At 40.4% G+C, this 22,391-nt stretch overlaps 1 protein-coding gene across 1 annotated transcript in view; it reads right to left on the reverse strand.

The window, feature by feature from the left end:
* Positions 1 to 2,222: 2,222 nt before the first annotated feature.
* Positions 2,223 to 22,391, reverse strand: part of LOC308634412 (ectonucleoside triphosphate diphosphohydrolase 1-like) — a gene marked incomplete at both ends in the record, with an annotated part of 32,014 nt that continues 11,845 nt past the window's right edge. The window contains 7 exons of the mRNA XM_081268238.1: positions 2,223 to 2,429; positions 4,453 to 4,590; positions 12,176 to 12,289; positions 16,510 to 16,764; positions 18,407 to 18,652; positions 19,347 to 19,506; positions 21,539 to 21,689. Coding sequence (XP_081124364.1) covers positions 2,223 to 2,429; positions 4,453 to 4,590; positions 12,176 to 12,289; positions 16,510 to 16,764; positions 18,407 to 18,652; positions 19,347 to 19,506; positions 21,539 to 21,689 — 1,271 coding nt within the window. The remainder of the gene's footprint in view (positions 2,430 to 4,452; positions 4,591 to 12,175; positions 12,290 to 16,509; positions 16,765 to 18,406; positions 18,653 to 19,346; positions 19,507 to 21,538; positions 21,690 to 22,391) is intronic.

Below are 22,391 nucleotides of genomic sequence, written 5' to 3' on the forward strand. Positions count from 1 at the left end.
AGGGTTATTAAGAACCAGGTTTTGAGTCCTGAGTGCAAACCTAGTGATAAATAGTAATCAGTTACAACCAGGGACCAATCCAATGTTAAAATTAGTTGATAAGGACCCATATTATTATCGCCTACTCCACCCAGAATGGCCCAAAACAAATCTTGGATCTACTTCAAAACAAAAAAAAAACCTTCTTTTGAATAAAATTGAGATTAGATATTGTACATAATTTCATAATTTGACCTTTTAACAAGTGGAGTTTGTCTCCCATATACTTTGAAGGATTTTGTTTTTGTTTTTAGCAACAAGACAGAAATGAAATAAGATTTATGTTGCCTGAAGGAAATTTGTAAATTCCAATTCCAACTGCTGAGGATAAGTGTTCAGAAAAAGAATAGCAATAGATTTGGGCAGAAGATGTGAGTTTGAGTTTCAGCTCTGCCATGGGCATTAGGAGGGGTAATACCTACCTTCTTGGGATCGCTGTGAGACTGGAATGAGAAAATAAAGATAATGCCTTTGAGCACAGAACCTGGTATAGCAGAAATTCCGTCAGTAGCAGCTGTAATAATAAAGGCAACTGCCACTGAGGAGACTTTTAACATGTTCCAGTTGGGTTCCTCATTCTTAATTAAGGTTCTAAGTTTGATTGTGAGTAACAGAAAAGAAAGATTCCTGTCCACAGCCTTATTAAATTTATATTCACCTGTTGTAAAAATGGTTTGGTTATTCAAAAGATTTAGGGACATTTGGCTTCTTGTTTCTGGGAGACTCTTCCTTCCCCCATCAGCTCAACAGTCAGTCCCCAGATCCAGACATGGACAGTGAGCCTGGTAGTAGTGAGAATAAGACATCACCACTCAGTCCCACTCAACAGGTAACTGTTGAATTCACAATCCTCCTGCCTCAGCCTTGCAGCAATCCTTAAAGGAAGGAAGCACAGATTCTCATGGCTCCACGATAAGGCCCATAGCTAGTTCTTTCACGAAATATTCCATGGAATAAGTAAAGGAAGCCCAAGTTTGGGTGACAGAGATGGTAACAACACTTTCAGACTGGGTTCCTGGTCCATTATGGCATGTAATTACTTTGACAGGGCAAAAGCATACCACTCCATTCTGATACCACCCTATCTCTAAATGACACCTCTGGACAATAAAATTTGGCCTTCCTTTAAAACTCCACTGGTCCTCTTTGAAGTGAAGTTGATTAGCACATTCAGCTGTTAGCTGAGGGGTTTGTGACAGTCTTGTCTCTGCAACTTCTTGGTGATGAAATGTTATTGAACTAATAGAGCTGATGTTTGCACAACATTGCAAATGCACTGAATGTCACTGAACTGCACTGAATTGAGTGTTCAGATGGTGAATTTTATGTTATATGTGTTTTAACATAATGAGCTCAAAACTCCAAAGATGCATTGGAGGGTGCACTTTCCCAACCCTGACTTGTAACTGTGTTTTTCTTCCTAGCATGTATACACCTATTTCATAGTTTCTCTTGAAATCTGAATGCCTATACATGCATCTGCTTTTCAAAAATCTCCTGTGTGAGCATTCCACTTGGTAGCATTGAACATCACCTAGGGATGTGTGACAAATTCACACCCCTATGTCAAAAGGATTAAGAATTTTATTAACTGCATGGGCACAGATCCCTTTGCAAAACTCTTTGGCCTTAGCACACGTTTACCTACTCTAGAAAATTCTCCTGCCCTAAGGGGCAAGGCTGAGAAGGACATAGGGTCTGCACTCCCCAAAAGCAGTGTATGGCTTTCTGAATAAATGGGAAGCAGGGGGTAGAGAGGGATCCTCAAAGAATAAGACTGAACCAGTTCCTGAGATTCTTCTTTTAGCCACTCCACTTCCCAGCACAGGACTCAGGACTCTCAGTTCCTCCAGACAGAGTCAATATTGTTCTTTTATAAAGCAAAAATCATGAAAAGTGGCAGGTCTCAAAGACCTGCACAAGTACACAATACAAAGGAGGACAAGGTAGGTGGGAAAGACTCATAAAAGACAGCGTCTGTCAGGAAGTTCTTGAAGCAGAGGGTGGTGAATTGCCTTCCAAGGAAATGCCTCAGAGGAAGCCAAGGAAGCTTTGTGCTCGTCAAGACACCCTGGCAGGCACAGGAGGAGGCTGCTGGACACCACCACACACTGCTGCATGGAGGGAGGCGCTCCCTGGGCAGGTTTGTTCTGAGTCCAGGCAAAAGATTTCAGGTGCTCCTGCTATACCATTTCTTCCCACAAATGTGCAGGCTTGTTAAGGATAAACAAGGCTGCGGTGATCTCTATGGCCAACAACAGGGAGAAGAAGAACATAAGGAACACATAAGTTGAGTGGGAGAGAGGTGCGGTGAATGGCTGCTCAGCTGGGATCTTGTTGGTCATGTTCAGCATGTAGCCCAATGTCCACCCGGCGTTGGTGCCCCGGATCTGCAAGAGCAAGGAAAATGTGTTGTTTATGGTCCAAGGAGATACTTTACAGGTTTCTTCCAACCTCATCCAGGACACTGTAGCTGACATGTTGACAGCACCCCATGCAATTTTCTAAATGAACTGAATTCATAGTCTATTGGGAATATGGTTGTGGGGAAAATACAAGCAAAGGATTAGAAGAGAGTTTGAAGCCTCACTGCCATAGTCCCAAAGTCAGAAAGGCCTTTGGTGAGTGACTGCCCACTGCACTTTTGGAACTTGGCATTCTTATTCTCCTGCTTAAATGAATGTGTGGAGTGGGGAAGAGGGATAAAGGAAGGTAAGAGGAAGCAGGTAAAAGGGTGAAGGAATAATGAATGTCTCTGGCCTTTTACACCTTTGTCAAGCCAAGAAACATCTGTAAATAATCAGGCCTTCTACATGATTCACTTAGGGGAAAGCTGTGGAATAATCCCAGTAAATCAACCTCACCAAGGTGGGCAGACTATGCACATGCATGGGAAGGTTTCTTATTAAATGATAAAACACGCAGTGATCCTCTTATAGGAATAATTTCCAGTCACCTCAGAACTTATTGGAATATAGGGAATCTTTGAATGCTAAATGTGGAAATGCTTTTATTACATGAGTTGTGCATGGCCACAGAAGAAGTATTAGGAGGTACAGATAGAAGGAAAGAAGAAAATTAAAACCATCACACGTCACCACTCGGAAATTGCTACACATTTTGTGGCATATCCTTCCAGTGCTCTCTGAGAACTTTTTAATTACAAAGAAGTGGAGTTAAATTGTGCACACAATAATTCATTTCACAATCCCTAGAGAACACCCTCCAGGTTTATTAAGAGAGCCCTACATTGTTTCCACTTCATTGTCCCTGCCATGAACTGCCTTATATAACCCTCTCACCTTAGCCAGTCGTTTCTAAATCCTAGAAATGGAGTAATTGGACACCACGATGTGCCCATTTTTAAGGCTCTTGGAACACATTGTCATACGGTACATGTACCTTCTCCCCCAAACCCTTACTAATATTGGGAATTAATAATTTGTGCAACATCCACTTCCTTGTGGGGAATGGAAACCTTATGGGACTGCGTGTGTCAAGGAGGCTCCAGAGGTAAAGGAGTTATCACTCAGGCTTTAGAAATCAGGGCTGCTCTGTGTGTCAGTCAAAAATGTGAACTAGTTCCTTCAGAGAAACAAAATAGACTGTGATGGGATGGAAGGGAGTCTGAGATATTAAAATCAGGAAAACATATGAGTTTGAGTTAGAGGGTCCATACTGAAAAGAGTGGACTCATACTACTGTATTTGGAGCTGCTACAATTTATGTTTTGATGTTTGTTTTGCTTGAAATCACCATATTTTAAATAGGGTTATAATGTGTTTTCCCTTAGTGGACATAGTTTTAAAACCTTTTGTAAGACTGCTCTTGATATTGTTATCAAGCTTGTTTCTCTACTCCTGATTACCTGCAGGTGGCGCTATGGCAAAGCACAGCAGTGAAGTTGTCTTAGGGCTCAGGCTCAGCGTGACTTCTAAGCCACAGCCCCATTCCCAGCCAGTCAGTTCCTTTCCTCACAGAGCTCTCAGATTGGTAAATGTTGAAGCAACAACCCACAAGGCCTCCATTCCTTATAAGGAACCATGATCAGCTTTTCCAAGTTTGTGAAAAGGGCTTTGGGGAGGGATTTTAAAGTCAGCACAACACAATCACTGTGGCTACTGAAATGATTTATATTAACCTCTCATTTTTTGTTTTAAGACAATTAGCCACTGTTCTGTGGGCAGACAGGTACAACTGAGAATGCAGGTTGCGCTCCTTGGGGAGATGCCCATAGGTGGTTGATATTCCCAGCAGCGCTTCACATAGTATGGCAGCATGGGTTAGAGGTGAAATGGCAGAACAGAACATCAGGCCAAAACAAATCAGGTCAACTTCCACCATTTTCAAGACCCAAGCTTCTTTAGTAGCTACTACCCAACCTCCCCAGAACCCAACACATAGCCAATTTACCTTGCCCATAAAATGAATGTTTTCCCAGGTCTTGTTTGTGAAGTGATAACCATATGTAAAGAGGGAGAGGATGTAGATACCAGAAAAGCAGTATTCACTCAGTTCCTTCTCGTCTACTTTAGGAAAGGATGTCTTTACCTAGAAATGAAGCAAAGTAAACATACTGTACAAAGGCACAAATCCATGTCTTTCTTCCTTATTATTAGACCTGATGAAGCAAGGAGAAAGGCCCAGCCCATGTGAGCCTAAGGCCAAGTTCTCCCAGTAGCTTTGGGATTGGTGTTGCTCTCTTTCAGTAGGTGCAAGAATGTTTAGTTTAGAGTCTCCTAAGGAGGGTTTCTATTCCTCCATAGGGTCATGTAAAATATTAATAGATGCTGCAAAAAAATTAGTTCCTGTGATCTAGAAAGTTCAGAAAGAGTTAATTTTAGTGTATTATTCTGTCCACTAAAGCTAGAGTTTTGCAGTCATATTAGCATATTAATATCTGTACAAAATATTGAATGTAAGAAATCCATTAACCTTTCTTACATTCAAGATATCGTTTAATTGGAGTGTCCTATATGCTCTTGAACAGAGGCTTTGGCTCAGAGTCTCTGTAGGTATTTAAAGGAAACAAATTCCTAAAATCCCTCACAACTCAGCTTAGACCCTGAACTGACAGTATCAGCATCCTCTGGGATCATGTTGGTCCTCACCCTGGAACTACCAACTCAGAATCTGCATTTTAATACAATTCTCTGGTCATTTATGTGCACAATAATGTTTGAGAAACAGAGCTCTGGAACACACTTCAAGAAGCATTTTGCTAAAGACTACTGAAAGTGCCAGTATATTACCTTCTGAATTCTCTCCTTACTTAACCTTTCTAAAAATATCTGATTCACATAAAGTCCTCACTCATCTTGTTAAGTCCTTGTTTGTTCATCCCACTTTCTACTGAAGATATTAAGAGCTGCCTGCCACTCCCTGCCCTTATCCATCTAGCTGTTGTGATGATATAGCTTGCTCTGCTCCTCCTCCTGACTTAATTAGAGGACAACAGGCTAGGACATCTCTTGGTCAGCCCAGAGTTCTGTTTGTAGCTCCATTTCTTTGCCCTTAAGATGGGAATTCCCTCCAGGACACCATGAACAGAGAAAGAACTAACATTTTAAAGATATATCATGTACCCAAAACTCTGCCAAATATTTTATATGTGGTACCTCCCTGCCCTGTCTTTCCCTAAGTTTCTTGCCCTTTTTGAAAAACATATTGTCTGTAAGCCCTATCGTCTAACTGGGATGTCAAAAGATGCAGAAAGAGCATTTGATAAGATTCACTATCCCTTCATGATAAAAACTCCCAAGAAATAGGTGTAGAAGGACCCCCAGCACAATAAAGGTTATGTAAGAAAAGCCCATGGCCAACATCATACTTAGTGGAAAAGAATTGAAAGCATTTCATCCTAAGATCTGGAGCAAGATAAGGATGTTCACTTTTAGCAATATTAGTCTAAGTAGTACTGGGGTAGGCAGATTTTTTTTTGGATAAGACCGCAAAAACTTGGACGACAAAAGTAAAAATAGACTAATAAGATTATCTCAAAGAAGCTTCTTCACAGCAAAGGAAGCAACCAGCATTAAAAAGGAAATAACAGAATGGTAGAAATTATTGACAAATTATTCATCGGACAAGGGGTTAATATCCAGAATACACAAGGAACTCAAACAGCAGAAAGACCCAAATAATCAAACTAAAAAAATGGGCAAATGATCTGAATCCTTAAAGGAAAGCACACAAATGGCCAACATGTATAGGAAAACAATGATCAATTTTCTAATCAGGGAAGTGCACAACAAAACCACAATGAAATATCATTTCACAATGAAATATCACTCTAGTTTTAATGGCTAGTATCAAAAAGACACAGAATAAATACTAGTGAGGATTCAGAAGAATGGGAACTCTTATGTACTAATAGTGGGAATGTGAATTAGTACAGCCATTATGGAAAAAAGTATGGAGAGTGTTTAAAAAATTAAAAATTGAATTATTATATGATCCAGCAATATCACACCTGGGAAAATATCCACAGGAAATGAAAACATTACATCCAAGAGATACCTGTAGTACTCCTTTTATGGTGTAGATATGAGGTGTCCCCCAAAAGCTCATGTAATGCAACAAAGTTTAGATGTCAAATGATTGAATTATGAGAGTTTTAGCTTAATCAGTGCGTTGGTCACTGATAGGAATTAACTGAGCAGTAACTGTAGGCAGGTGAAGAGCAGCTGGAGGAGGTGGGTCACTGGGCTTTGGAGTTTATATGCTGTTTGTGGTGAGTGGAGCTCTCTCTGCTTCTTGTGCCATGTCCTAACCTACTTTCCTCTCCCATGCCCTTCTGCCATGATGTTCTGCTTTGTTTTAGACCAAGAGAGATTGAGTCAGATCACCCTGGAGGGAACTTCTAAAACCATGAGCCCCCAAATAAAATTTTTCTCCTACATGTTGTTCTTGTCAGGTCTTTTGGCCACAGCAACAGAAATGCTGACTAAAAACAGAAACTGGTACTGAGAATTGAGGTCATTTCTGTGAATATCCTGATCATTTGGTTCAGGAGATTTGGGAACTCTTTGGAATTTGTGGCAGGAATTTTGAAAAGTTTAGAGGTTCAAGCTGGAAAACTTTTAGTTGAAAGTGGACCTTGATGGCTGATTCTGGTGGAGTTCAGAAGACCAAAATGCAAATGGACAGTAAAGACTGAACTCATGCGATTGCAGAGGAGAAGTAGAACTTTATTGGCAAATGGACTAGAGGTCATTCATGTTACATTGTGGCAAAGATGTTGTCAAATTTTGCCCATGTGCTGAAACTTTCCTGAGACTGAATTTAAAGATGAATAATTTATGACTCTGGTAGAGGAAATCTCAAAGTAGCACAGCATTCAGGCAGTATGGCATGGATATTGCTAGGGGCTGTTAGCCAAGTTTACCATGATACTCAGGAGCAGAAAGCAGGGCAGGAAGATTTGAAAACTTGCAGTTTGGCAAGAAAAATGAGAATTAAACACTGGCTAAGGAAGGTGTGGTTGTTATAGTTATTATAGCCAATAAAGTAATGGTGACTATTTTAACCAGAGACAATAGAGAAGATGGCTTTAGGGCACTTCAGAAAATGGCAAGACCACACCCATCTCAGGATCAAGGATGTAAAATTAAAAATGCCTTTGAGAAGAGAATATGAGGCCCCTGTTTGCACAGGGGCACCTAGGAAGATGTTTCACTATATTCAGCAATGCAGATACTCAGAGGTTGCTGCAGGAAGCTTGGCTACTGTTCAGATTGTGGCAGACCTGGGCATCCACCAAATGGTGCCAGTTCTGCAGGACTGCAGGATGCTGGAGTTAGAGGTCTTGGAGACTTCCACTGAGATTTCAAAGGATAGCTTGGGAGCCTAGACAAGCATAGCAGAGTCGGATTTCCTATGGGCAGTCTCTGAAAGGGCAATGCCTGAAGATATGAGATGGAAGCCAAAGCTTCATTGCAGATCCCCAAGAATAAGAGATACCAGTAACCTGGGAAGTCTGCCAATGAAAACTATAGGAATTGGGCAACTGCCAAGAGAAAGGCCGCTTGGACTTCAACCAGCAAGGCCAAAGGGCTAGAGGTACACAATCCCTTTGGAGAGAACATCATCATGCAATGTGCCTCATGGGGGACATGAAGCTCAAAGGCCTTGTTTGCCCAGCTGGATTTTGGTCTTGCTTTGGTCCCATTCCTTCATTCAATGTGCTGATTTCTCCCTGTGGAATGGAAATGCTTACTCTGCCTTTATATATTGGATATATGTAACTTGCTTTGAATTTTTACAGGGGACAGCCTCTTAAGAGTTTGCCTTAGTCTTAGAGGAGACTTTGGACATGGATTTTTGGACAAAGCTGGAGCTATTAAGACTATGGGGACTCTCAGAATTGGACTAAATATATTTCATATTATTATATGGTCATGAGCTTTTAGGGGCAAAATGTTGTGGTTTAGATATGGTGTCCCCCGGCTATTTAAACTCACGTGTGAGACAATGCAAAAAAGTTTAGAGGTAAAATGATTGGGTTATGACAGTTTAACCTATTCAGTGCCTTAATCCACTTGAATTGATTAATAAGATGTTAACTCTAGGCAGATGGGATGTGGCTGAGGAAGTAGCTCACTGGGGTGTGCCCTTGGTGGATGTATTTTATCCCTGGTGAACAGAACATGTTCTCTCTGCTTCCTGTTGGTTGCATCCTCAGATGCTATCCCCCAACTCTGTCTTCTGCCATGATGTTCTGTCTTGCCTTAGACCCAGAGCAGTGCAGCTGGCTGTTTTTAGACTGCAATCTCTGAAACTGTGAGCCTGAAATAAACTTTTCTTCCTCTACATTGTTCTTATCAGGCCTTTTGGTTTTCCCTGACTAAAACAACTCTCATATTTCTTGCAGGACTACGCATGATAGCCAGGTTATGGAGTCAGCTAATGAATGGATGAAGAAAATATGGTATGTATGTATGCGTACACACACACACACACACACACACACACACACACATATACACACACACTGGAATATTACTCAGCTGAAAATGAATGAAATCCTATCACAGCAATATGTATGAAACTTGAAGACATTATGTAAAGTGAAATAAGCCAGGCAAAGAAAAACAAATATCACATGTTCTTACTCATTTCTGAGAATTAAAAAAAAAAAACTATCACATAGAGAAACAGAATAATAGTGGTCACTGGAGACTGGGAATTGTTGGGGTAGGGTAGACAGAGCTTAGATTAGGGACTTCAAAACAGACAGGAGCAATTAGTCTGCTGTTCCATAGCTAGTAGGGTAACTACTATATATTAATGTATGATACATTTCAAAATCCCTAGAAAGAAAGAACATAAAGTTTTCCAACACATAGAAATCATTAATATTTGAGGAGATGGAAATTCTGGTTACCCTGATTTTATCATTATACATTACATACATGTATCATATTATCATACTGTAACATATAAATATGTACAAATATTATGTGTCAATAAAAAATTCCTCGTGCTTAGCTAGGTATTCTCATACGAGTTAAATAGGAATCTCTGGTAGTGGAACCTGGCATCAGTTAACAAAATAAACATAGTGAGATACCACCTTACTTTTCTTGGAATGACTATTATTTAAAAAAAAAAAAAAAGGACTGAACTGTAGTTCAGGAATAGAGTGCTTGCCAGGCACTGTTGGGGATATAAATTTGTCACAGAAATTATGAAAAACAGTATAGAGATTCCTCAAAAAAATTAAAAATAGAAGTACTATCTGGTCCAGCAAGTCCACTACTAAATGTATACCCAAAGAAAATTAAATCAGTATGTCAAAAGAGACATCTTCACTCCTAATGTACTGTCCATAGATAGAATTTTTCTCCTTTATTTTCCTTATTTTTTTCTTCCCTTTTTTGATTTTTTCTTTTTAGATATACATGACAGTATATTATATTATACATAGATGGAGTAAGACTTATTCTAATTAGAATTCATTCTCATGGTTGTACATGATGTGGAGTTTCACTGGTGGTGTATTCATATATGAACATAGGAAAGTTCTGTCCAATTAATTCTACTGTCTTTCCTATTCTCACCACCCTCCCTTCCCTTCATTACCCTTTGTCTAATCCACTGAGCTTTTATTCTTCCCCTCCCCACTTGTTGTGTGTTTGCACCTGCATATCAAAGAGAACATTCTGCCTTTGTTCTGGCTTATTTCACTTAAAATGATAGTCTCCAGTTCCATCCATTTATGGCAAATGTAATAATTTCATTCTTCTTTATGACTGAGCAATATTCCATTGTGTGTATATACCACATTTTCTTTATCCATTCATCTGTTGAAGGGCATGTCAGTTGGTTCTATAGCTTAGCTATTGTGAATTAAGCTGTATAAACATTGATGTGGCTGCATCACTGTAATATGCTGATTTTAAGGGTATATGCCAAGGAGTGAGATAACTGGGTCAAATGGTGATTTCATTCCAAGTTTTCTAAGGAATCTCTACACTGCTTTCCAGAGTGGTTGCACCAATTTGTATATTTCCCCCACATCTTCATCAACATGTATTGTTACTTATATTCCTGATAATTGCCATTCTGGCTGAAGTGAGATGGAATCTCAGTGTAGTTTTAACATCTGCATTTCTCTAATTGCTAGAGATGTTGAACATTTTTTTCATATACCTATTCATATTTATTCTTTTGTGAAGTATCTGTCCAGTTCCTTTGCCCATTTATTGATTGGGATATTCATTTTTTCTGGCATTCAGTTTTTGAGTTATTTGTATATGATGGAGATTAATGCTCTATCTGAGGTGCCAGTGGTAAATATTTTCTCCCATTCTGTGGGCTCTCTCTTCATTATTTTGTTTTGTTTTTGTTTTTGTTTTTGATGTGAAAAAGCTTTTCAGTTTGATACCATCCCATTTATTGACTCTTGATTTTACTTCTTGCTTTAGGAGTCTTGTTGAGGAATTTGGTTCCTAAGGTGACATGATGGTTTACTCCCAAAGTTTATTGCAGTCTTATTCACCTTAACCTTGATAGGGGCTCACTGTAAGTATCCATTGAGAGATGAGTGGATAAAGACAATGTGATACACACACACACACACACACACACACACACACACAATAGAATACTAGTTTGCCATTAAAAAAACATGAAAATCTGTCATCTGGAACACTATGGATGAATCTGGAGGAGATTATGTTGAGTTAAATAAACCAAAAACAAAAAGACAAATGCTGTATGATCTCAATCATATGTGGAATATAGAAAAGTTGATCCCACTGAGTTGAGCAAGGAAGGGATTGGGGTAAGGGAATGAAGTATACCAGGAAAGACAGGAAGAGGTTATTACAATTAGGAGGAATAAGTGCTGGTGTTCCGTTGTACATAGGGTGACTATAGTTCAGAATAATATAGTATATATTTCATAAAAGCTAGAAAGAGGATTTTGAATGTTTTCATCCCAACAAGTGATAAATGTTTAAGGGGATAGATGCAATCCCTATCCTGATCTGATCAACAATGTATACATATGTCAAAATATCACATCGTACTGCATAAAATGTATTGTTACTATGTACCAATCAAAAAAAACTTTATTTTTTTAAGTTGTTGATGGACCTTTATTTTATTTATTTGTATATGGTGCTGAGAATCGAACCCAATGCCTCATGCATGCTAAGCAAGCACTGTGTCACTGAGCCACAACCCCAGCCCCCCCAAAATAAAACTTGATAATAAAATTTAAAAACAAGAGAAAGACTTCTATGGGCCTTCTGCAATAGCCTTTCCTTTCCTGTGAAAAGGACAGCTGTATCTTATTCTACCTTCTTCTAAGTTTGAACAGAGATGCCAGAGCAGCCACCTGTGTCCATGAGGACATGACATGAGAGAGAGATGAACTGCTAACCCCATGCCAGCAGCTGCTTGCTGCCAGACTTCACAGTAGGTGAGAAACACAAGATCTTACCTATGACATTGTATGTCAAGTTATCAAGGTATGTTGGTAAATTCATTCCTGAGCCCAACATCTGGGCTTATCTGACACATTTTCTAGATCTTGGTCAGGGCAGCACGAGGTCAGGAGCAGACTCACATCCTCCAAGCTGCCAGGGGCACAGTGCAACTGTAATGGCTGCAGTCTCTAGGTACTTACCTCATTCCAAGGCTGAGAGCAGAAGTTTCCTATTCTCCTAATTGCCTCTTCCTGAGAGACCTTTTCTGATGTCAAGTTAAAGAAATCCATCACAAAATAGAAAATTGAAAATGCCTATAAGAGAAAATTGCAGTTTTAGGCTGTGTCCAACACATAGGAACACTGACTTGATCCCTGTGGGAGCTCATTTTTGGTTCAGAGAAAAGCAAAGATGCCATTTACAGGGCATTCCTGCTGCAAACAAGCCCTATGCTTCAATTCCACTAAAATAATGGCAGTTTTTTAAGATGCATTATTTGTAACAAATCTGTATTCATATTTACTATTTGTCTAATTTAATAGAAATGAGTGTATGTATATGAGATATAGTCAAGATGTTTTGTTTGTTTGTTTGATATTTCCTTCATTTCTGAAGCAGTCTACTAATGTTTTAGTAAAGTTCACATTCCACTTTTACCAGAATTCCAAAGGGGGGAAATCTCAGAAAGTTAGCACAAAATAAAATTTGTGTATAAATTAACCAAGGAGGCTTTGTTAATAAAAATCTTAAAAACTTATTGTAAAAAAGTTACACATGGGAGCTGGACTGAAGGGGAGATCAGTGCCCGCATTCCCCATGTTATTCAGTGGTCAACTGTGTGTGTGTGTGTGTGTGTGTGTGTGCGCGCGCGCGTGCACGTGCAAATACATTTCAAATGTTCTTTATTTCCAGGTCCCCATCGAATCTGTTTCTGTCCTTTCTTGTTTATATAAATGACACCATCTGATCTCAAAAGCCATTTCCCCAATTACCTCCAAAGTAATTCCCAGAGATATTCCATCTTGTTGGTGTTTCTGTTTTGCCTGTCACATTGGATTCAACCTAGTGACAAGGGCCACAGTGTAGGCAGACACAGCACTAACAGTTTTTAATACTATATTTACAGACTAAGAATTAGATCATAAGGGACACTTGAAATGGTCCACAAACTCTCCCCCAACAAATGCTCTGTGGTGTGAGAACACAAAGGATAACTCCTTCGGGAAATAATGGAAATGCAACTGGATTTGGTGTTTCAAAAAGTTATGCTTCAAGTTCCTGGTCTTGGGAATGGGAACTTTTTCTTTTTTAATATTTGTTTTTTAGTTGTACTGGACACAATACCTTTATTTCACTTATCTATTTTTATGTGGTACTGAGGATCAAACCCAGGGTCTCACACATTCGAGGTGAGAGCTCTATCACTGAGTCCCAGCCCCAGCCCAAGGGAACTTTTTCTTTTTAAATTATTTTTATCACTCCATAATAGTTATGTGTAACATTAGGATTCATTTTCACACTTTATACATGCAGGGAAGATGATTTATTCCAAATCAATCCTCAGAATTTCTAAAGAACTTCAGTGTGGCGAGAGGACTGCTAGGAGAAAGAGCTAAGCTCTGTCAGCACCTCCCTGATGCTAGGGCCCACTTGACATCTGCTGCAGTGGGCTGAACTGACTCTGACACACAAGAGCTGAACATGAAAACTTCAGGATTTTTGTGATGTAGTTCATGTCAATTTGGGAGGCTGAAATAGACTGGGGTGGGAATATATACACTATGGAAATTGACAAATGGTACAAATCAGCTCCCCATCCCCAGTAACCACTTGTCCAGCATATCCATTGCTCATAACCAACTGCCAATTAAACAGGGAATATAGTTCCTAATTTTTAGAGAAAAAACAAGCAAAATATTTACAAAGAGGACCTCTGCCCCCCCAAAAAAAAATATCTGAAATGTAAAAAATTTTCTAAAACACAGGTAAGTATCAGACAGTGACCCTGAGGGATGTATCCAGAGAAGAAAGAGGCTATGCAGAGGGAGACAATGAGCTAATCTAAGGGGGCTACCAAATTAAGGTTTAGAAGTCAGAACAATCTCAAGAGACCAAGAAAACAAACAGAAAGGCCGCTAGGGGGAGCTCAAGGGTCCACCACCTTTTCCAGCCATTACCTCTCCCTATCTGGGTTGCAGGAATCACATTCAGAGGCAAAAAATTCCATTCCCTCAAGGAGGAAGGGTTTGCTCTATGTTGAAGGCAGGAATTAAGCCATGTTTCCCAGGAGGCAAAGCGTTCAGAGACACTAAAACGTCAGCTCCTTAAAGAGGGCATGTTCCTTTTCCTTCACATTTACTTCCTAGCAGTGACTGGAGTTAAACAGGCCCTTGGCTGTCTCCAGCTGCCCTCACCACTTGCCTTCCTCTTGTGGTACCCTCCTTCCTCCTCCAGAAGTTTGATTCAAGGCAAGAGAGGACCCTGGCCCAAGAAATCCCATGGTGGGCAACCAATGCCAGCTCAGTTACAGAATATTCAAATGAGGTTCTGGTTTGTTCTGAACTGGGGGTTGGAGCCAACTAATAACCAAAGCTATTGCTCTGCCAGTGGTTTTCCTGTGATGTACTTTCCTCAGGATCCTTGAGGAGAGGGAAGCTGTGGTTGGGCCATGATTAAAGTAAGCCTGGAGGGCTGGGGATGTGGCTCAAGTGGTAGCGCGCTCGCCTGGGATGCGTGCGGCCCGGGTTCGATCCTCAGCACCACATACCAACAAAGATGTTGTGTCCGCCGAGAACTAAAAAATAAATATTAAAAAAATTCTCTCTCTCTCTCCCTCTCTCTCTCCTCTCTCACTCTCTCTTAAAAAAAAAAAAAAAAAAAGTAAGCCTGGATCCATGGCACTACCTCCTGCTGCTTTCCCAGAGACCAAAGGAATGAGGAGCTGAAAAGGTTCCCAAAAAGCCAAGACTTAAGTCAGGTCTGGGTACCATCAGTCCTGTGCTGTCTCCAGGGAGCTCTTTCTGTGACACTTGCTGGAATCCTCAAGGGGAAGTGAACCCCCCATTCTCACATGTTGATCTGTTTTGTGAAAGGGAGAAAGAGTAGTCAAGACAGATAAAAGCCCTTGTTTCTTTGGATGCTGCCTCAAATGAATATAAATAGTGTTTGCTCCATAACTGGCGCTTAATAAATAGTAATGAATTTTGCAATATACTCCTAAACTGTTAATGCAGTAACACTTGATCTCCAGAAACATGACATGTAATTTGAATAATGAGTAGATCAGGGGCATCTCTTCTGCTTCTGCTCACTTTCTTCATCTTCTTCTGGAACAATTAGGAAAAGAAGGATTTTGGAATTAAATAATTTCCCACTCTTCAAAATGTAATCAAAATGATAGTATTGTCAATGCTTCTTTGAGATATCCTGAGTTTCTACTTGTTAAATGTCTTTTAGGGGAAAACCCTCAGCTGAGTCAATGTGTGATAGTAGGAGCAAATGTGACTCCATTTTGTTTTATGACTTCATCCTGTAAAATAGCCATGCCAAGTAGAAGAGTCATGACTGGAGCAAGATGTTCTTTTCCTTTTGCTATAGAAACCTTTAAGAACACGGAAATACCTAATGGGGTATTGTTTCTGTAACTAGGGTAACGGGGCTCTCTGTTTCTGTAACTGGCGTGACTGGGCTAACTGTGATTGGTTAAGCTTCCCTCCACTTGACTGCACTGTCCTGCTTCTGTAACCTGGCTTGCTTGCATTGGCTGGACCCCCCACCCAACATCTCTTTTGTGGTCTTCAGGCTTATAAGGAGTGCCCTTGCAATTGTTCGGGGCTGATCAGGGGAACAGCTTTATGTTCTGGTCAGCTGCCACTGGTGTGCTTCAATAAAGGCTTGATTCGATTATACGTGAGTGGTCTGGAAGTCAGTTTATGAAACCCTGGGACAAAGCTTTAACTATAACAAATGTCCTACAGACATTGGGGAGCCACTGTAGCAGACTCTAATGGGTTCCAGCCCTCCCTTCTTTCTTGGTTATACAATCATGATTTTATCCAGATAGAGATACCGATATCCTTAGGAGAGACTCCCCAGGAAATGAACCATAATTAGTGTAAACCAACCATGTTATTGAAAATTTCTCCTTTATCACAGAAAATTTTAGTATATGCATTTCACGAAGTTCTGGTCAATGTGATCTGAAAAGATATCTGTACGTACTCGCACATAATGGCAGAGGGACATATACAAGAGGAACCTCTTAACGTCAATCCTGCATTGGCGTTGATGTGGTGATGTGATGCTTGGAGCACTAGTTGCCATCTTAGCACTACAAGAAGGTCAAGAAAATGATGAAGACACTGATCCCATGTCCCTACATTGTTGAGCCAAAAAACTAACCTTGATTTATTTCAGGACATTATGATGTGAGATTAAAAGAAATCCTATTATTTAAGCTCTCTATAGACACATATTCTATAACCTTCAACCAAAATCATTCTAACCAATAAAACTTATCATTTCACAAACTTACCCCAAAACTTCCTTGGAATGGTGGCAAGAAAACCCCATTGAAGGCACACTGGGAATAAGGGCAGTAACTGGTGTTGAAGAGCTCAAGAATCCTTTGCTGGCATTGTTCATAGTTTCCAGTACCATGGATTTGAAACGCATTAAACGGCAGAATCTTCTTAAATCTCCTGGTGCAAGGGGTCTCGTAAAGCGCTTTTACTGTCACTACTTCCTCATACCCAGGATGAAAGCATGGGTCCCTGAGGACTCCATCACTCAACATCTGAATGGAAAAAAAAAATCTTGTGAATGTTGGGTTACAAAAGCCACAATCCTACTTCATTAATTGTGTAGGCATAGTACAAAATGGCAGCACATAGAATTGGCATTATTATGCCCCTCCCTGACTTTTTCATGCTTGGAAATAGGTTTAAAAAACAGTTTCTACAACAGGCATCAGAAGTGGTACCAGATATTAATGTACTGAGCTATTTACAAGATGTTGATGTAGTTAAAGCTGGACCCAGAAGTACGATTAGTTGGGAATGTCCCTGAGTTCCTAGGGCTAAATCGCATAAAACAGGAGCAAGGAAAATTCTCAAGACTCTCAAAAATGGGAGGCTGAGGCTCCTCACCTCCCCAAGCAGAGAATCAGAAACTCCAAGAGGTGGAACATGTGTTAGGTCTTTTAAACCAATAGAATCCAGTGATTTTTAACCCTTAACCCCACAGAGAAGAAATGAGGTGGCTATAGATAAGAAATTTAGTGGAATTCTGAGGATCAGTGGGCCATTCTCAGTGGCATCTGCTCCATGATGGTCTTCTTACTAATAGTGGTTTTGAGAATCAGAGAGGGGGAGACGAGAGAACTAGTTGTCCTTCCAGCAGAGACAGAGACCAGCTGGATATGACAACCTTGCTCTGTGTTTATTTGTCAGGATGTGCCTGATACTCTAATGATATGGAGTGTTGTCCAGAGCTGCCCTGGATGCAGACACCTTTAAGTTCTGATGAACCAGGTTCTACCAATTATTGCTTTTAGTCTGGCACAGTAGTGCCAGGCCGAAGTAACTTGGGCATTATCCCAGATCAGATAACAAGGCATGGCTCCAGATGTGGGTGTCACCCTGATGGGTTGAGATACACTCACCTATTCCTTTGTAATCTTACCCCTTTGCCCTTTAGGGAATAAAATACTCCATTGGAACAGCCTCCCCCAATAAAACCCAGATTCAAGGCATGCTCTCCCTCTTTTTCTTGCCTGACTTGCCTCCTTTGTAGGAGCTGGGTCAGAGGACCCATCGCAGAACCCAAAGAAAAAGGTATTTCTCTATCTCTGTGTTGACTATTTCATGCCAGCCCAATTCACCTGGAGTGACCCTGATGGTTTAATTGTATGTTGTAACAGAGTGTTTAACTTTTCTTGCCTTCAAAAATGCAAAAAAGCATACAGGAATAAGATTTAAAATGTTGATTAATAAATTCTGTATTTTTCCTGAAATGCTTTTTTTTCTCTTTCTCTCCAGGTCATTCCAAATAACCCTGTTTTCTGAACTTTGTAGAAAAGGGAAATAAAAAATGGCATAGAAGACCATTTGCTTATAAATTGCAACAACCTACCCCTGAATGATACTCCAGCATGCAGCTTTCATTACCAACCCTTCAGGGGTGAGAAATTAATTGCTAAGGGAAAAAAAAGTGTGGTTTCCTTGGAGATAGTGCAGTAAACAAACACAGGAGGGGATGTCTGGATGGAAGAATTCATAGGGGTCCACCAGATGTAGCTTGGTATCCTGCCTGAAAGGGTTTGGAAAGTACAATAACCAACTTCAGACCAATTACAGAATTAGAAAGAGAAAATAACAGGATGTGAGGGCTGGAGGACCAGATGAGGAAAGGGCAGGTCTGAATTCAGTTACACTTGCCTGAATGTCCTTGGCCAGTTTCTGCCAGAGTGCTTGATCCTTCCCATAGCACAAGAAGCTATGTGTGTATACATAGTAGTCCTTGCCATACAGGCGAAATTGCAGAGAGTTTTCTGGGGACTCCATAGTGTGGTTTTTAGGCACAAAAGTAATTTGTGTAGAGTCTGATCCAAGATTCAAAACTCCAAAATTTTTCTCGTGATTGATTCCTTCAAAGAACTGATTGTGCCATTTTGATTTCTGAAAAAGAGGACAGTCACCAGTACTAAAGGTCTCTGGACAGTCAGCTTTTCACCATGTTTCTTAGAGTCAGGGATTCCTAAAGCAGAGAAGCAGGGGCAGAAAGGTGAGGCAAAGGGCACTGAGGTTCCAGAGTCTGCATTAGATCAACAGCAAAAGGAGAGAGGCTTTGACATAGTACACACTGCTGTGACACAGAAGCATTGTAACAAGTGCTACAAACAAGGGGTCTAGGACCAGGCCAACTCAAGTTCATCTCCCACCTTAGTCAGCAATTACCGTGTGACCTTCAGCACAATCATTACCCTCATTAGGCATCACCACCCACCTCTAAAATGGCAGAGTCCTCTTAAATTTCTTGGTGCAAGGAGTCTTGTAAAGACCTCAGACTGTCGTTTGAGGATGAATTCTCTCAGCTCAGGTAAGTGCTAGCACAGCACACAGCAATCAGCCTAGGCAAGTACTAACTGCTCTTACTTTCAATAATAGACTTCTTTTCCTCTGACTCCCAGAGATGAAGACTTCCCTAAGGAAGGTCTTGATAGGCAGCTATTCCTCCAATAATTCTTACAAACATGGGAATAAATTCATGGCACTTTTTCATCCATCTCTCACTTTGGATGAAATATTGCCTGAGAGAACAAGGTCATAGACCCCCAGGGAGCCATTTCCATGGGTGATATGGGATGATCACCTGAACAAAATGGCCAAGCAGATAGTTGATAGTAATCCAGCCATAGGCACCTTCCTCTTGGCCAGTGATGATGGTGGCACCCTGGAAGTTAAAGGGGTAGTTGTTGAGGTTCCTTATCACTGCAGCCATGACCTTGCCAGCCATTCGATCACTTGCCATCCTACACCAAAGAAGAGGTGGCGTTAGCATCTTGGTCTTAATAATTACACCTATTTATTCCAGCTATGTTTTCCACATAATGCTGCAAAGAAACAAACCAAATATGCTGGAATAAATGGAGACATGGGGATCCCCAAACATGGCTCACAGAGGAACCCTCCTTTGGGACGAGGCTGAGCTAATCTTTTTGTCCCCACTTACTTAATTCAAATCTCTCCAATCCTTGAGTAGGTTGGTCTTCCTAAAATAACATTTTTGCTCTTTTGCTTCCTGGATCAAAAAATCAAATGCTCTAGAAAGACTGTGGTGGTGGTAGTTGGCTATTTTGTCCATGCCTAGAGCTGATGTTTGTGATATTAGCAATTATGGTGACTCTTAGTTGATTACACAAGTTAGTCTGTGCTTGAGGTTTTCAATTTGGACTGTAGTAGAAAGCAGGTGGCAAGTCACCTGGGACATAGCCAACTTCTACTGCTTCCAGACTGGGAAATACCTTCCTCATACTATCACCAGTTCTTGGGTCCATTTGAGAACTTGAGACCTAAGCAAGGAGTTTTCCAGGGTTGTCATAATGAAGATGAGATGCACCAGTTTCCAAGAGCTAGGCTAAGCAACACTGAGAGCCTCCCGGTGAGAGGATGTACCTTCCACTCTAACCTCTCATCTGAATGCCTCCCATACTCACTACCTGCCTCCTTTACCCTTGCTTCCTTCCACTGCAATCTATCTTTCTACCAGCGTCACCAATTGTGTAACTTTTTAAAGTGAGTTTCCACTGTCTTCAAGATAAACTCTAAATTTCATGTGGTCCACAAGGCCTTCTCAGAATCCCACTCATAACTCTGGCTCTGTCCCTTACCAGGCAGACTTGGGACCTTGGGTGTTACTCAACATTTGTGAGCCACAGCTTCCTTATCTGGTTAGTAACAGTTATTCATATCCTCTACTTCATACTGTTGTTTTGATGATTAAATTAAACAATGTGAATCATGAATTTAGTATTCTTCTAAGAATACAGCAAGTGTTCAATAAATATTAGCTTCTACTATTGTTATTTTACAACATGCACCCTGTCTCCTTTCTTTGCAGAGCTACTAACAGACCTGTGAATATGCCCTATTGTCCCACCATTGCACATCCTAGAACAAACTCCACACCAACTGCATCAAGTCAGTGACTTTTTCCTGCCTCTTCATTGCTGTATCACAGCTTTTAAAATGTGCCTGACACACAATAGGTGTTGAATAACAGTGGGTTACTGAACATGTGCTATCACTTTGTCTATAACACCCTTCCCTCACCCGACAAATGCTCTTTTGTGACTCAGCTCATATATCTCCTCCTTGTACAAGTCTTTCTGAGGGCCTTTCATCCTGAGCAGGACAAATGCTCCCACAGGAGTCTGAGCATTCCTCTGTAAAAGAAGTGATGATCACACTGGGTGGAACTATTTCCTTGGGGCTGAGTCACCTTCATCCATGTTCTGGACAAAGTAGGCACTCATGATCGATGAATGAACAAGTAAACAAATAATGCAACTAGGTGACCAAGTGTTGACCGATAAAGATGTACTTGTTATAAATGTCTTGGGACATCTGTGGGTCTCCTCTGGTCTTCCTACACCCAGATATTGATTGACTAATTCTGTGTCTCCAAATCTCAGAGCACATAGGCTCAGTCTTTCTCTCTGTGTGTCTCTTCCCACTTGAGTTTACTATGGGCAGATGGGCAAGGCTTTTTTTTGAGAAGTGGTCTCTTTAATTTTCCCCAGGATGACCTCATACATCCTCTCTCAGCATCCTTAGTAGCTCAGATTTCAGGCACATACCACATGGCTGATGCAAAGCTTCTTTACATACTCAAAATTTTAATATATATATACTATGCTTTGGGGAGTTTTACTCACTTATTGAAATTTTATTTCTTAGGTGTGGACTTTAGGATGCGTAGCATTTGGGGTGCGGAAGTGTGGTTATCTCTTATAATTTCAGGGGCTCTGGTGCTGCCTCTCTGAACTCCACATCCTACTATACCTGAGCAACCGCATGCTTGCGCTGGCTCCCATGTAAACAGGTGTCTCTTGGTGCTTGGACATTGGAATCATTTTCCTGGCCTTCTCCATGCATTGTGTCAGCCTTGTAGTTATATCATTTGGTCTTCTATAATATGCTGCGATTCCAGCACCTAGGGAAGGATATGGAAGATGATAACCTTTTTTAAAAAAGGTATAGGACACACCTTGACAATATCAGAGCAAATTATGTTGCTGCTGAGAAAATACAAGAAAAAAATCAATTTTCTGATGTGATATATATTAAGTTGCTGTACTTAGAGACTAATTCACCGCATCTAGCATTGTTATGATTTAATTTTCAAATCTGGCAGTGAGTCCATCTGGTGTTTGATAATTTTGCCAGTGGATGGCACATATTCATGTAATTGAATAACATTGTCTCAGATTTTGACTTGGATTTTAGAGTGCTTCTTTATTTGATATTTCTGTATTTTTCTGCCACAAAGTTATAATTAGTAACCTTAGTTCCAAGAATAAATAAAAATGACATTTATAACAAAATTAAAATAAGCACAAGATATACTTGCTTCTAATGGAAAGGTAGAAGCTGCTATTGCATGCAGTCATGGGCAGTGCCAAAGATTTCTAAGTGTTTTTTTTTTCTTCTTTCATTAGCAAAAACAGGAATAGAATCCCGTCTCTTTAGTGACTTTCCCACCCCCAAACTTCAATAAGTTAAGCAGATAATTCACAGGTTTTTAAACAGCCCATTTATTTAACAATAATGAGAAAATCAGCTCTAAGTTACCAGCTATTTGGATTCGGAAAACCAGAACTTAGTGCCCCCCAGATATCTATGTATCTCTCTCTCT

This window comes from Spermophilus citellus (assembly GCF_964194105.1).
Source record: "Spermophilus citellus genome assembly, chromosome: 15".
Classification (NCBI taxonomy): Eukaryota; Metazoa; Chordata; class Mammalia; order Rodentia; family Sciuridae; genus Spermophilus; species Spermophilus citellus.